Raw genomic sequence first — 16,326 nt, forward strand, 5'->3', positions numbered from 1 at the left:
GTACGTTTTTTTAATTAGACAAAACATCTTTATTTTTGACGGAGTGAGAACAGTTGTTCGTCCTGTCATGAATCGGTGACGGTTCATGGAATATATCAAAGTTAATTTTTACAGTTAAAATTGTCACACATCCGCAAGTGGGATATGATACTATGACGTCATTGAGTTCTTAGGAATTGTATATGCGGAAAAAATGTTTGCGTTGAATTCACTACCGGATTGTTATGGGATATGAACGATGTTTAGCGACAGAAGTAATTATTATTCAACTGCAGATGAGGAGTCACAATAACGTGGCTGAAAAAATCGACTTGATCCACTTGATTAAATCGACTCAATTAACCCCACATTGTTTGAGTTAGGAAAACACTATTTGTCAAATATTGATACTGTTCTTAAAAGATTCCCCATTTTGCACCCGCAAGATAACGTAAGCTTTTAAGGGTTGACAGATGTTAATCTTCTTGTTTGAGGAGCTGTTCACTTGAGACAGTTAAGCAAGTCCCAGCTGTGTCTGGGTACAAGTGACAGGATGAACAACCCAGCGGGTTTTCTTCCTATTGGGGAGTGTTGTACATGCTGCTATGGCGGTGTGTCTACTCACAGGATGAGTGGTGCTGCCCAATACTGTCACTATGGCGGTGTGTCCACTCACAGGATGAGTGGTGCTGCCGAATACTGTCACTATGGCGGTGTGTCCACTCACAGGATGAGTGGTGCTGCCCAATACTGTCACTATGGCGGTGTGTCCACTCACAAGATGAGTGGCGCTGCCCAATACTGTCACTATAGCGGTGTGTCCACTCACAAGATGAGTGGCGCTGCCCAATACTGTCACTATGGTGGTGTGTCCACTCACAGGATGATTGACGCTGCCCAATACTGTCACTATGGCGGTGTGTACACTCACAGGATGAGTGGCGCTGCCCAATACTGTCACTATGGCGGTGTGTCCACTCACAGGATGAGTGGCGCTACCCAATACTGTCACTATGGCGGTGTGTCCACTCACAGGATGAGTGGCGCTGCCCAATACTGTCACTATGGCGGTGTGTCCACTCACAGGAAGAGTGGCGCTGCCCAATACTGTCACTATGGCGGTGTGTCCACTCACAGGATGAGTGGCGCTGCCCAATACTGTCACTATGGCGGTGTGTCCACTCACAGGATGAGTGGCGCTGCCCAATACTGTCACTATGGCGGTGTGTCCACTCACAAGATGAGTGGCGCTGCCCAATACTGTCACTATGGCGGTGTGTCCACTCACAGGATGAGTGGCGCTGCCCAATACTGTCACTATGGCGGTGTGTCCACTCACAGGAAGAGTGGCGCTGCCCAATACTGTCACTTTGGCGGTGTGTCCACTCACAAGATGAGTGGCGCTGCCCAATACTGTCACTATGGCGGTGTGTCCACTCACAGGATGAGTGGCGCTGCCCAATACTGTCACTATGGCGGTGTGTCCACTCACAGGAAGAGTGGCGCTGCCCAATACTGTCACTATGGCGGTGTGTCCACTCACAAGATGAGTGGCGCTGCCCAATACTGTCACTATGGTGGTGTGTCCACTCACAGGATGATTGACGCTGCCCAATACTGTCACTATGGCGGTGTGTACACTCACGGGATGAGTGGCGCTGCCCAATACTGTCACTATGGCGGTGTGTCCACTCACAAGATGAGTGGCGCTGCCCAATACTGTCACTATGGCGGTGTGTCCACTCACAAGATGAGTGGCGCTGCCCAATACTGTCACTATGGCGGTGTGTCCACTCACAGGATGAGTGGTGCTGCCCAATACTGTCACTATGGCGGTGTGTCCACTCACAGGATGAGTGGTGCTGCCCAATACTGTCACTATGGCGGTGTGTCCACTCACAGGATGAGTGGTGCTGCCTAATAAACTCGCCCCTCGGGGCAAAATTTAAATTTAAAAATCGACTTAATAATGGTCCAGGACGGACCGAAACGTCGTCGTCTCTTCACTTTCTAGTGTGTGGTCTGGTCAACAATTATTATTTATAGTTCATAGTATAGTTTCTTCCACTAGGAACGAAAAACTAAGTGATATCAGTGACAAAAATAACGCTGTGTGAGAAGGAACAATATACATTGAAGTCATTTCGTGAATATTTCCAGAGTAAATTAGAACATTATATTGTCATCTCTGAGCTAGCGTGATATCCTGTACACTAGCACCAGACCCCGTGTTCTAGCGTGATATCCTGTACGCTAGCACCAGGCCCCGTGTTCTAGCGTGATATCCTGTACACTAGCACCAGGCCCCGTGTTCTAGCGTGATATCCTGTACGCTAGCACCAGACCCCGTGTTCTAGTGTGATATCCTGTACGCTAGCACCAGACCCCGTGTTCTAGCGTGATATCCTGTACGCTAGCACCAGGCCCCGTGTTCTAGCGTGATATCCTGTACACTAGCACCAGGCCCTGTGTTCTAGCGTGATATCCTGTACGCTAGCACCAGACCCCGTGTTCTAGTGTGATATCCTGTACGCTAGCACCAGACCCCGTGTTCTAGCGTGATATCCTGTACACTAGCACCAGACCCCGTGTACGCTAGCACCAGACCCCGTGTTCTAGCGTGATATCCTGTGCGCTAGTACCAGACCCCGTGTACGCTAGCACCAGACCCCGTGTTCTAGCGTGATATCCTGTACACTAGCACCAGACCCCGTGTTCTAGCGTGATATCCTGTACGCTAGCACCAGACCCCGTGTACGCTAGCACCAGGCCCCGTGTTCTAGCGTGATATCCTGTACACTAGCACCAGACCCCGTGTTCTAGCGTGAGATCCTGTACACTAGCACCAGACCCCGTGTTCTAGCGTGAGACGTCCGGTGTGCTAGCGATAGATCCTGTGAGCGGGGGTAATCGGGAGGAGTGGTAGAGTATATATAGTGTTGGAGGAAGCGAGTAACCAGGCAGTAGGCTACCCGCGCTCCTCCACACAACATCCCCGGACACCCACAAAATGGTGAGTATTTCTTAATGATACTGTATGGATACACGCTGAGAGGTGTACACAGCTTCTCGGTACATGTACAACGAAAGTTCACTTTTGTTCAGGACAATGTTCAAGACTTGCTGTAGGTCAGTAGAAGCTTTTGGTGGACTTAATAACCCACCAGGGAAAGAGGGAGTTGTAAGCCTTAGCACAACACCTAATATTAAATGGTCTTGTGTGTGTTTTTTATTTCATACACGAATTCTTGATAAACACATTGGCCAGTTCTAAGTGGTGGTATGACACTATCAGGTGTGATGCGACTCGGTAGATGTTTAGTTTAGTTCATTTATAATGGACCCCATACCCCATCCTGTGGGCAGTAGTGTAGAATGCTACAAAGGCACATGATGTGCTCAGGAACTGAACACCAAAATTCAGATAAACGCTGCTGTATGTGTAAGCAAAATAAAGTGTTATACATGTCTAACACGTCCGCCCCTCGGCATGTCTAACACGTGCGCTCCTCGGCATGTCTAACACGTCCGCCCCTCGGCATGTCTAACACGTGCGCTCCTCGGCATGTCTAACACGTCCGCCCCTCGGCATGTCTAACACGTGCGCTCCTCGGCATATCTGACACGTGCGCTCCTCAGCATATCTGACACGTGCGCTCCTCGGCATATCTGACACGTGTGCTCCTCGGCATATCTAACACGTGCGCTCCTCGGCATATCTGACACGTGCGCTCCTCGGCATATCTAACACGTGCGCTCCTCGGCATAGCTGACACGTGCGCTCCTCGGCATATCTAACACGTGCGCTCCTCGGCATATCTGACACGTGCGCTCCTCGGCATATCTAACACGTGCGCTCCTCGGCATATCTGACACGTGCGCTCCTCGGCATATCTGACACGTGCGCTCCTCGGCATATCTAACACGTGCGCTCCTCGGCATATCTGACACGTGCGCTCCTCGGCATATCTGACACGTGCGCTCCTCGGCATATCTGACACGTGCGCTCCTCGGCATATGTAACACGTGCGCTCCTCGGCATATCTAACACGTGCGCTCCTCGGCATATCTGACACGTGCGCTCCTCGGCATATCTGACACGTGCGCTCCTCGGCATATCTGACACGTGCGTTCCTCGGCATGTCTAACACGTGCACTCCTCGGCATATCTAACACGTGCGCTCCTCGGCATATCTGACACGTGCGCTCCTCGGCATATGTAACACGTGCGCTCCTCGGCATATCTAACACGTGCGCTCCTCGGCATATCTGACACGTCCGCCCCTCGGCATATGTAACACGTGCGCTCCTCGGCATATCTAACACGTGCGCTCCTCGGCATATCTGACACGTCCGCCCCTCGGCATATCTGACACGTGCGTTCCTCGGCATATCTGACACGTGCGCTCCTCGGCATATCTGACACGTGCGCTCCTCAGCATGTCTAACACGTGCGTTCCTCGGCATATCTGACACGTGCGCTCCTCGGCATATCTGACACGTCCGCCCCTCGGCATATCTGACACGTGCGCTCCTCGGCATATCTGACACGTGCGTTCCTCGGCATATCTGACACGTGCGCTCCTCAGCATGTCTAACACGTGCGTTCCTCGGCATGTCTAACACGTGCACTCCTCGGCATATCTGACACGTGCGCTCCTCGGCATATCTAATAGTGGCCCTCGAAGTATGGTGGGAAGCCAGCGTGACCTACACACGCACCTCCAGCACATGTCCCTTCCTCTTCCTGTGACAAAAAATCATAAAAATCCTTGAGTCACGGAAGCCTCTGCCGGACCTCACGCTTCCTCCGAAAAATATAAAATGTTAAACTGATATACCAAACTTCCGCTTACCGTGTTTGTCAAAAGGGTAAAACGTAGTATAGAAATTAATATATATTTTTAGCACTACAGAAAGTTCAGCCACACCACTACGCACGTGGTATGGCTGGTGCGGAGGGTTCCCGCCATTCATAGAGGGCCTAAATGAAGTTCAAATTTATCGCCCTCTACTTGCATGCATGCATGCATCCATCTATCCATCTATCTCTCTCTCCCTCTCCCTTTCTACCTATCTCTCTACATAGCTTTTTGCACGCATTTATCCATTTTGTTTAATATGTAGTGTGTATCCTAACTTGCGCAGCGAGGGTTGATCTCTGCCGATTGTAAACTTGAACCCGATGTACTGACCCACCCAGATGTATTGACCCACCCAGATGTATTGACCCACCCAGATGTATTGACCCACCCAGATGTATTGACCCACCCAGATGTATTGACCCACCCAGATGTATTGACCCACCCAGATGTATTAACCCACCCAGATGTATTGACCCACACAGATGTATTGAGCCACCCAGATGTATTGACCCACAGATGTATTGACCCACCCAGATGTATTGACTCACACAGATGTATTGACCCACCCAGATGTATTGACCCACACAGATGTATTGACCCAGCCAGATGTATTGAGCCACCCAGATGTATTGACCCACACAGATGTATTGACCCACCCAGATGTATTGACTCACACAGATGTATTGACCCACCCAGATGTATTGACCCACACAGATTTATTGACCCAGCCAGATGTATTGACCCACCCAAATGTATTGACTCACACACACTGTACTGCTTCTTAGTCGAATAAATCACTAGTTTATTTTTCAGTTTCTGGGGGACTCTCTCTCCTTCATTGTATACTGCTGTTGGGGGTCGTACCGTGCTTGTTGCTAACCTAATAACCTATGGTGATCAGGGTTGTTGATGAACAGGTGTGTGTGACCACGTATAGACTACCAAGTTCAGATGAAGGAGTTCTGTGTACGGTACATATCCCGCCCCCGTCCACATTATCTCGCCTGTATACAACAATCCTGTCACCCACCCTCCCAGGTTTACCCGGCAGCATATCCTCGTCTATCCCCACCCTCCCCACTATCCTTCCTTCCTAGCCTCTCTCTCCTTTTCGCACACTATCCAGCACATACCTTTCCACCCCCTGTTCCTCCCCCCTCGGGGCGTTGCTCTAGAGTGCTGACCGCCGTGTGGGATTTTCCAGGGTGCTTCCACGCGTGGCCGCTCTCACGCGTTCCCTAATGACACGTTTCAGGCCACACAAGTCATAGCCAATATACACAAAATGAGTATTGACATTTTACCAGGAATGCGAGAGCTCAGGTCTGTCCAGGGGAGACGGGAAATAACTTTTTGCCACACGATTTTCGACACTGAAATATTATTTTTAAATGAATAGACTTGTTTTCTTAGGTGGTATAGGTAATATAATTGACTTTTGTGAGCATTAAATTGGGTCAGTTATTGTTTCAGCGACGCGTGGTGATGCTGGCAACAGTGGTGGCGCTGGTGGCAGGTCTGCCCGCCGACCTGGACACGCTGTCGGCGGTGGCGTCCTCGACCAGGGCCCCGACGGCGACCCCCCTCCTCGAGAAGGAACTGGAGCACATGCACATCACAGTATCCCAACCTCGTGACGGTGAGTGATGCGTGGTGATGGGCAGGTGTTGTGTGGGACGGTAAGTGGTGATGGGCAGGTGTTGTGTGGGACGGCAAGTGGTGAGGGGCAGGTGTTGTGTGGGACGGCAAGTGGTGATGGGCAGGTGTTGTGTGGAACGGTAAGTGGTGATGGGCAGGTGTTGTGTGGGACGGTAAGTGGTGATGGGCAGGTGTTGTGTGGGACGGTAAGTGGTGATGGGCAGGTGTTGTGTGGGACGGTAAGTGGTGATGGGCAGGTGTTGTGTGGGACGGTAAGTGGTGAGGGACAGGTGTTGTGTGGGACGGTAAGTGGTGATGGGCAGGTGTTGTGTGGGACGGTAAGTGGTGATGGGCAGGTGTTGTGTGGGACGGTAAGTGGTGAGGGGCAGGTGTTGTGTGGGACGGTAAGTGGTGATGGGCAGGTGTTGTGTGGGACGGTAAGTGGTGATGGGCAGGTGTTGTGTGGGACGGCAAGTGGTGATGGGCAGGTGTTGTGTGGGACGGTAAGTGGTGATGGGCAGGTGTTGTGTGGGACGGTAAGTGGTGATGGGCAGGTGTTGTGTGGGACGGTAAGTGGTGATGGGCAGGTGTTGTGTGGGACGGTAAGTGGTGAGGGGCAGGTGTTGTGTGGGACGGTAAGTGGTGATGGGCAGGTGTTGTGTGGGACGGTAAGTGGTGAGGGACAGGTGTTGTGTGGGACGGTAAGTGGTGAGGGGCAGGTGTTGTGTGGGACGGTAAGTGGTGATGGGCAGGTGTTGCGTGGAACGGTAAGTGGTGAGGGACAGGTGTTGTGTGGGACGGTAAGTGGTGATGGGCAGGTGTTGTGTGGGACGGTAAGTGGTGAGGGACAGGTGTTGTGTGGGACGGTAAGTGGTGATGGGCAGGTGTTGCGTGGGACGGTAAGTGGTGAGGGACAGGTGTTGTGTGGGACGGTAAGTGGTGATGGGCAGGTGTTGTGTGGGACGGCAAGTGGTGAGGGGCAGGTGTTGTGTGGGACGGCAAGTGGTGATGGGCAGGTGTTGTGTGGGACGGTAAGTGGTGATGGGCAGGTGTTGTGTGGGACGGTAAGTGGTGATGGGCAGGTGTTGTGTGGGACGGTAAGTGGTGATGGGCAGGTGTTGTGTGGGACGGTAAGTGGTGATGGGCAGGTGTTGTGTGGGACGGTAAGTGGTGATGGGCAGGTGTTGTGTGGGACGGTAAGTGGTGAGGGACAGGTGTTGTGTGGGACGGTAAGTGGTGATGGGCAGGTGTTGTGTGGGACGGTAAGTGGTGATGGGCAGGTGTTGTGTGGGACGGTAAGTGGTGAGGGGCAGGTGTTGTGTGGGACGGTAAGTGGTGATGGGCAGGTGTTGTGTGGGACGGTAAGTGGTGATGGGCAGGTGTTGTGTGGGACGGCAAGTGGTGATGGGCAGGTGTTGTGTGGGACGGTAAGTGGTGATGGGCAGGTGTTGTGTGGGACGGTAAGTGGTGATGGGCAGGTGTTGTGTGGGACGGTAAGTGGTGATGGGCAGGTGTTGTGTGGGACGGTAAGTGGTGAGGGGCAGGTGTTGTGTGGGACGGTAAGTGGTGATGGGCAGGTGTTGTGTGGGACGGTAAGTGGTGAGGGACAGGTGTTGTGTGGGACGGTAAGTGGTGAGGGGCAGGTGTTGTGTGGGACGGTAAGTGGTGATGGGCAGGTGTTGCGTGGAACGGTAAGTGGTGAGGGACAGGTGTTGTGTGGGACGGTAAGTGGTGATGGGCAGGTGTTGTGTGGGACGGTAAGTGGTGAGGGACAGGTGTTGTGTGGGACGGTAAGTGGTGATGGGCAGGTGTTGCGTGGGACGGTAAGTGGTGAGGGACAGGTGTTGTGTGGGACGGTAAGTGGTGATGGGCAGGTGTTGTGTGGGACGGCAAGTGGTGATGGGCAGGTGTTGTGTGGGACGGCAAGTGGTGATGGGCAGGTGTTGTGTGGGACGGTAAGTGGTGATGGGCAGGTGTTGTGTGGGACGGTAAGTGGTGATGGGCAGGTGTTGTGTGGGACGGTAAGTGGTGATGGGCAGGTGTTGTGTGGGACGGTAAGTGGTGAGGGGCAGGTGTTGTGTGGGACGGTAAGTGGTGATGGGCAGGTGTTGTGTGGGACGGTAAGTGGTGAGGGACAGGTGTTGTGTGGGACGGTAAGTGGTGAGGGGCAGGTGTTGTGTGGGACGGTAAGTGGTGATGGGCAGGTGTTGCGTGGAACGGTAAGTGGTGAGGGACAGGTGTTGTGTGGGACGGTAAGTGGTGATGGGCAGGTGTTGTGTGGGACGGTAAGTGGTGAGGGACAGGTGTTGTGTGGGACGGTAAGTGGTGATGGGCAGGTGTTGCGTGGGACGGTAAGTGGTGAGGGACAGGTGTTGTGTGGGACGGTAAGTGGTGATGGGCAGGTGTTGTGTGGGACGGCAAGTGGTGATGGGCAGGTGTTGTGTGGGACGGTAAGTGGTGAGGGACAGGTGTTGTGTGGGAGGGCAAGTGGTGAGGGACAGGTGTTGTGTGGGAGGGCAGGTAGTGCTAGGCAGATGTGTGGTGAATATTTAGGATGGTGATCTATAAGTATAGTGAATATTGGGGAGATGGTGATGGGTAAGCGGTGAGTATTCAGGGTGATGGTAGATAAATGTGATGAATTCAGTGGATGATGATGAATAAGTGTGGTGAGTAAAGGAACTAGTAATAATGAACTATAATGTCAAATAGCAGCCTGTGATGAGGAAACACTTAGAGGTGTGAGGAGTGGAGAGGGAAGCAGAGACTCGCCTCCACACACCACACCCAACTACATAACACCTGTCTTCCTGGCCCGGAATTCACAGAGCCCCTAAGTATGTACTTACGAAACATGTATATCTTTCCTCGGTAATATCAGTTTAGTTTGCATTATAGGCCAAGGGCGGCCTCGTAACGTTTCCAAGCTCGAGAGGTTAAATAGAGACTAAGCCACCATGATCGAGGATAGATGTACATGTTTCGTAAGTGGATATTGAATCCTGTGATGTTTACATTTTTCCTAGTGCTTGATTTGCTTGATTTTCCTATTGAAGGTGTGCATGGGAAGTGAGGCATCTGTCTAGAAGGTTACAAGTTGTGTGTGTGTCCCGCAGTGACGTGTTACAAGTTGTGTGTGTGTCCCGCAGTGATGTGTTACAAGTTGTGTGTGTGTCCCGCAGTGATGTGTTACAAGTTGTGTGTGTGTCCCGCAGTGACGTGTTACAAGTTGTGTGTGTGTCCCGCAGTGACGTGTTACAAGTTGTGTGTGTGTCCCGCAGTGACGTGTTACAAGTTGTGTGTGTGTCCCGCAGTGACGTGTTACAAGTTGTGTGTGTGTCCCGCAGTGACGTGTTACAAGTTGTGTGTGTGTCCCGCAGTGATGTGTTACAAGTTGTGTGTGTGTCCCGCAGTGACGTGTTACAAGTTGTGTGTGTGTCCCGCAGTGACGTGTTACAAGTTGTGTGTGTGTCCCGCAGTGACGTGTTACAAGTTGTGTGTGTGTCCCGCAGTGACGTGTTACAAGTTGTGTGTGTGTCCCGCAGTGACGTGTTACAAGTTGTGTGTGTGTCCCGCAGTGACGTGTTACAAGTTGTGTGTGTGTCCCGCAGTGACGTGTTACAAGTTGTGTGTGTGTCCCGCAGTGACGTGTTACAAGTTGTGTGTGTGTCCCGCAGTGACGTGTTACAAGTTGTGTGTGTGTCCCGCAGTGACGTGTTACAAGTTGTGTGTGTGTCCCGCAGTGATGTGTTACAAGTTGTGTGTGTGTCCCGCAGTGACGTGTTACAAGTTGTGTGTGTGTCCCGCAGTGACGTGTTACAAGTTGTGTGTGTGTCCCGCAGTGACGTGTTACAAGTTGTGTGTGTGTCCCGCAGTGACGTGTTACAAGTTGTGTGTGTGTCCCGCAGTGACGTGTTACAAGTTGTGTGTGTGTCCTGCAGTGACGTGTTACAAGTTGTGTGTGTGTCCCGCAGTGACGTGTTACAAGTTGTGTGTGTGTCCCGCAGTGACGTGTTACAAGTTGTGTGTGTGTCCCGCAGTGACGTGTTACAAGTTGTGTGTGTGTCCCGCAGTGATGTGTTACAAGTTGTGTGTGTGTCCCGCAGTGACGTGTTACAAGTTGTGTGTGTGTCCCGCAGTGACGTGTTACAAGTTGTGTGTGTGTCCCGCAGTGACGTGTTACAAGTTGTGTGTGTGTCCCGCAGTGATGTGTTACAAGTTGTGTGTGTGTCCCGCAGTGATGTGTTACAAGTTGTGTGTGTGTCCCGCAGTGACGTGTTACAAGTTGTGTGTGTGTCCCGCAGTGACGTGTTACAAGTTGTGTGTGTGTCCCGCAGTGACGTGTTACAAGTTGTGTGTGTGTCCCGCAGTGACGTGTTACAAGTTGTGTGTGTGTCCCGCAGTGACGTGTTACAAGTTGTGTGTGTGTCCCGCAGTGACGTGTTACAAGTTGTGTGTGTGTCCCGCAGTGACGTGTTACAAGTTGTGTGTGTGTCCCGCAGTGACGTGTTACAAGTTGTGTGTGTGTCCCGCAGTGACGTGTTACAAGTTGTGTGTGTGTCCCGCAGTGACGTGTTACAAGTTGTGTGTGTGTCCCGCAGTGACGTGTTACAAGTTGTGTGTGTGTCCCGCAGTGACGTGTTACAAGTTGTGTGTGTGTCCCGCAGTGACGTGTTACAAGTTGTGTGTGTGTCCCGCAGTGACGTGTTACAAGTAGTGTGTGTGTCCCGCAGTGACGTGTTACAAGTTGTGTGTGTGTCCCGCAGTGACGTGTTACAAGTTGTGTGTGTGTCCCGCAGTGACGTGTTACAAGTTGTGTGTGTGTCCCGCAGTGACGTGTTACAAGTAGTGTGTGTGTCCCGCAGTGATGTGTTACAAGTTGTGTGTGTGTCCCGCAGTGACGTGTTACAAGTTGTGTGTGTGTCCCGCAGTGACGTGTTACAAGTTGTGTGTGTGTCCCGCAGTGACGTGTTACAAGTTGTGTGTGTGTCCCGCAGTGACGTGTTACAAGTAGTGTGTGTGTCCCGCAGTGATGTGTTACAAGTTGTGTGTGTGTCCCGCAGTGACGTGTTACAAGTTGTGTGTGTGTCCCGCAGTGACGTGTTACAAGTTGTGTGTGTGTCCCGCAGTGACGTGTTACAAGTTGTGTGTGTGTCCCGCAGTGACGTGTTACAAGTTGTGTGTGTATCCCGCAGTGACGTGTTACAAGTTGTGTGTGTGTCCCGCAGTGACGTGTTACAAGTTGTGTGTGTGTCCCGCAGTGACGTGTTACAAGTTGTGTGTGTGTCCCGCAGTGACGTGTTACAAGTTGTGTGTGTATCCCGCAGTGATGCGTTACAAGTTGTGTGTGTGTCCCGCAGTGATGTGTTAAATCTTTTAGGATGGCTAATATTTATGTTTTTAAAGCGGAGCCCTCGTTTGTGTCCTCACCTAACTACTTGTCTTAATAACCACTTCAGTTACTTGTCTCTCTTGACCGGTTCCAGGACGTCTGTTAGGCTGACCGAGGTCCCCCCCCCCTCGCCGACCACTGGCCTTGCCCAGGATGCAACCTGCACTAGTTGCCTATTTACTGTTAGATAAACACAGGCATCTGATGAAATGAAACGTAGCCAAACGTAATTGTCCTGTCGCATGAATCGAACCCGGGTCCATTAGGTTGTAACCCGACTCCGCTGACCTCTGTGCTCCAGGTGCGTCGGGGTAGTCTGGGGAGGTATTATGTATGGCTCGTTGGTCCATTTATTTGTCACTGTTCTAAAGTCTACCTCTTAAGAGATTTCTACGATGCTCGGCTAACGATGTTTGAATGTTTGCTTTACAAGCAAACTTTGTTTGCTTTGTTTGTTTTGCGATGGTGAGTATTTTGGCTGGTGGAGAGTGTTGGAGATGGTGATGGGGAGCAATGCTCTGATAGTGCATTGTATTGGAGGCAGTTTAAGGTCATTTTTTGTGATATAATGGCAGTCTGTGTAAACCACATCCCGTTCATAACACACAGTACGTTGATTACCGCAGGTGAATACGGCGTGGACGTGTACCAGGAGAGTGCCGACGACCTCAGCCGCCTCCCGACCACCATGCTGACGCTGCCTCCGGGCTGGCACCTCCCTGGGAAGGAGGACTCTAGGGTAGTGCATGCTGAGCTCCTTTCTTCCGGCGATGTGGTCGTCGTCGTCTTCAGCCTTGAGAATGGACTCGATGTCGTCCTTCTTAACAAGGAGCTCTTCCTACCCAACAGCTCCACCTCTCCGTTGCAAGCCATCGTGTTTCCTGAAGTATCTGTTCCGTGGCACCCGACCCTCTCTACGCCTGCAGATAAGTGGCCATGGACGTCATCGGATGTGGAGGAAATAACGCCGTCTTCGGTACAGTTCCCGAAACCCGAGAAGGTGGTGGGGCCCGTGTATTAGCGCGTAATTACCGACGTGCTCCAGTCACAAGCCTGAGGACCTATTTATGATGGCAAATATTATGCGTCTACAGCCTGGAGTCCGCGTGACACAGAGCCTTGACCCTTATACCGTGGAGCAGTTGATGGTATGTTCCATTCGGTCAGTCAGATTACAACCACACCACAGAGCCCACTGCCTCGCCATGGGCTTCCCTCTGGGTACGCATCATAGGCTTCCAGATATACGATACCTGCCACACATTCCGTACCATGTACCCACCATCTCACTGGAGATGGTTACACTGACAAATAAAGACATGTGTTCGGCACATTTCTTCATTTTCATACTGAGAGTCTGTCTGTCTGCCTGTCTAACACGTTACTCGGAATATATGCTTCAGTAAACATACTACAACATAATTCAGTTCATCATGAATAATTTCTCAAGCAACATTTGTTATTTCGTAGTACTTGTGCGAGAAATACTGTCTATTATTGTATGATATGACTCTGAGGAAAATACATATATTGAAGCTGTATACGTGTGTTAGTCTAAATACACATATATATACTTGATATTTGTGTATGTGTACGGGATTCACATACGGGATTTATTCAAAACTATTGAATATATAGTTTTAGCTCATGTTAATTATGGAATCAATTTATGAGATCTTCAAATCTACGGAACAGTTTTTGTTCCATAGTTTTAATGACATTTTAAACCAGTATGGAATAAGTTTGTCTGTTACCTTCTCACTTATTTATAGAATAAATTTGTTTGGCACCATTACAATTATCAATAAAACCACGAGACTTCTAGTTTGTGCTTTTAACTATTACTCAACTTCCATACTTACGGACTGCACACAGGGCCTGCTGGAGACTTCCGTGGCAGTGACGTTTAGGCTACTAAAGTCTAAGTCCTTGTTGGAGGCGGGGGTGCGGGGGGCACCCGTCAGTGGGTGACACTGTGACGACGTCAGTGGGTGACGACTGTGACAACACGTCAGTGGGTGACGTCAGTGGGTGACGACTGTGACGACATTTCAGTGGGGATGTTCTCCAGAAGGACTGAACTAAGCTGCCAATCACAACTAGTACACGAACTAATATTCTGAAACCCAGGTAAAGAGAGAGAGACCCGACAACATGATGCTCTAGCAACACGTCAATATAAACAAGTACAGGTCATAGTAGAGCAGCGTACAGGTTCCTACAGGTCAGCGAGGTCACACGGTGGCAAAACCTATCTGGCCGCTCACACGGGAACACATACACCTGGCCACATGCTGGAGTGTTATGACCACTATCACACGGAGACCCGTAGCAAGATCAAGTGATAAAAGTATAACACACAAACACTGTCCACCAGACAGGGAGGCCGCCACACGGGTACAAACACTGTCCACCAGACAGGCAGGCCGCCACACGGGTACAAACACTGTCCACCAGACAGGGAGGCCGCCACACGGGTACAAACACTGTCCACCAGACAGGCAGGCCGCCACACGGGTACAAACACTGTCCACCAGACAGGGAGGCCGCCACACGGGTACAAACACTGTCCACCAGACAGGCAGGCCGCCACACGGGTACAAACACTGTCCACCAGACAGGGAGGCCGCCACACGGGTACAAACACTGTCCACCAGACAGGGAGGCCGCCACACGGGTACAAACACTGTCCACCAGACAGGCAGGCCGCCACACGGGTACAAACACTGTCCACCAGACAGGGAGGCCGCCACACGGGTACAAACACTGTCCACCAGACAGGCAGGCCGCCACACGGGTACAAACACTGTCCACCAGACAGGCAGGCCGCCACACGGGTACAAACACTGTCCACCAGACAGGGAGGCCGCCACACGGGTACAAACACTGTCCACCAGACAGGCAGGCCGCCACACGGGTACAAACACTGTCCACCAGACAGGGAGGCCGCCACACGGGTACAAACACTGTCCACCAGACAGGGAGGGCCGCCACACGGGTACAAACACTGTCCACCAGACAGGCAGGCCGCCACACGGCTACAAACACTGTCCACCAGACAGGGAGGCCGCCACACGGGTACAAACACTGTCCACCAGACAGGGAGGCCGCCACACGGGTACAAACACTGTCCACCAGACAGGCAGGCCGCCACACGGGTACAAACACTGTCCACCAGACAGGGAGGCCGCCACACGGGTACAAACACTGTCCACCAGACAGGGAGGCCGCCACACGGGTACAAACACTGTCCACCAGACAGGGAGGCCGCCACACGGGTACAAACACTGTCCACCAGACAGGGAGGCCGCCACACGGGTACAAACACTGTCCACCAGACAGGGAGGCCGCCACACGGGTACAAACACTGTCCACCAGACAGGGAGGCCGCCACACGGGTACAAACACTGTCCACCAGACAGGGAGGCCGCCACACGGGTACAAACACTGTCCACCAGACAGGGAGGCCGCCACACGGGTACAAACACTGTCCACCAGACAGGGAGGCCGCCACACGGGTACAAACACTGTCCACCAGACAGGGAGGCCGCCACACGGGTACAAACACTGTCCACCAGACAGGGAGGCCGCCACACGGGTACAAACACTGTCCACCAGACAGGGAGGCCGCCACACGGGTACAAACACTGTCCACCAGACAGGGAGGCCGCCACACGGGTACAAACACTGTCCACCAGACAGGGAGGCCGCCACACGGGTACAAACACTGTCCACCAGACAGGGAGGCCGCCACACGGGTACAAACACTGTCCACCAGACAGGGAGGCCGCCACACGGGTACAAACACTGTCCACCAGACAGGGAGGCCGCCACACGGGTACAAACACTGTCCACCAGACAGGGAGGCCGCCACACGGGTACAAACACTGTCCACCAGACAGGGAGGCCGCCACACGGGTACAAACACTGTCCACCAGACAGGGAGGCCGCCACACGGGTACAAACACTGTCCACCAGACAGGGAGGCCGCCACACGGGTACAAACACTGTCCACCAGACAGGGAGGCCGCCACACGGGTACAAACACTGTCCACCAGACAGGGAGGCCGCCACACGGGTACAAACACTGTCCACCAGACAGGGAGGCCGCCACACGGGTACAAACACTGTCCACCAGACAGGGAGGCCGCCACACGGGTACAAACACTGTCCACCAGACAGGGAGGCCGCCACACGGGTACAAACACTGTCCACCAGACAGGGAGGCCGCCACACGGGTACAAACACTGTCCACCAGACAGGGAGGCCGCCACACGGGTACAAACACTGTCCACCAGACAGGGAGGCCGCCACACGGGTACAAACACTGTCCACCAGACAGGGAGGCCGCCACACGGGTACAAACACTGTCCACCAGACAGGGAGGCCGCCACACGGGTACAAACACTGTCCACCAGACAGGGAGGCCGCCACACGGGTACAAACACTGTC

The 16,326-nt window shown here is 52.4% G+C and overlaps 1 protein-coding gene across 1 annotated transcript; it reads left to right on the plus strand.

The window, feature by feature from the left end:
- Positions 1–2,946: 2,946 nt before the first annotated feature.
- LOC123762698 (uncharacterized) lies at positions 2,947–13,698 on the plus strand. The gene is made up of 3 exons (XM_045749392.2): positions 2,947–2,992; positions 6,306–6,483; positions 12,501–13,698. The coding sequence occupies exons 1-3, from the start codon at positions 2,990–2,992 to the stop codon at positions 12,893–12,895; spliced, it is 576 nt and encodes a 191-aa protein (XP_045605348.1). The 5' UTR covers positions 2,947–2,989; the 3' UTR covers positions 12,896–13,698.
- The last annotated feature ends 2,628 nt before the right edge of the window (positions 13,699–16,326 follow it).

Source organism: Procambarus clarkii, chromosome 27, assembly GCF_040958095.1.
Source record: "Procambarus clarkii isolate CNS0578487 chromosome 27, FALCON_Pclarkii_2.0, whole genome shotgun sequence".
NCBI lineage: Eukaryota > Metazoa > Arthropoda > Malacostraca > Decapoda > Cambaridae > Procambarus > Procambarus clarkii.

Excerpts from the sequence above, each read along its gene's own strand:
- LOC123762698 (XM_045749392.2), top strand. Across the intron at positions 6,484-12,500 it reads AGTATCCCAACCTCGTGACG|GTGAATACGGCGTGGACGTG; the intron begins GTGAGTGATGCG and ends TGATTACCGCAG.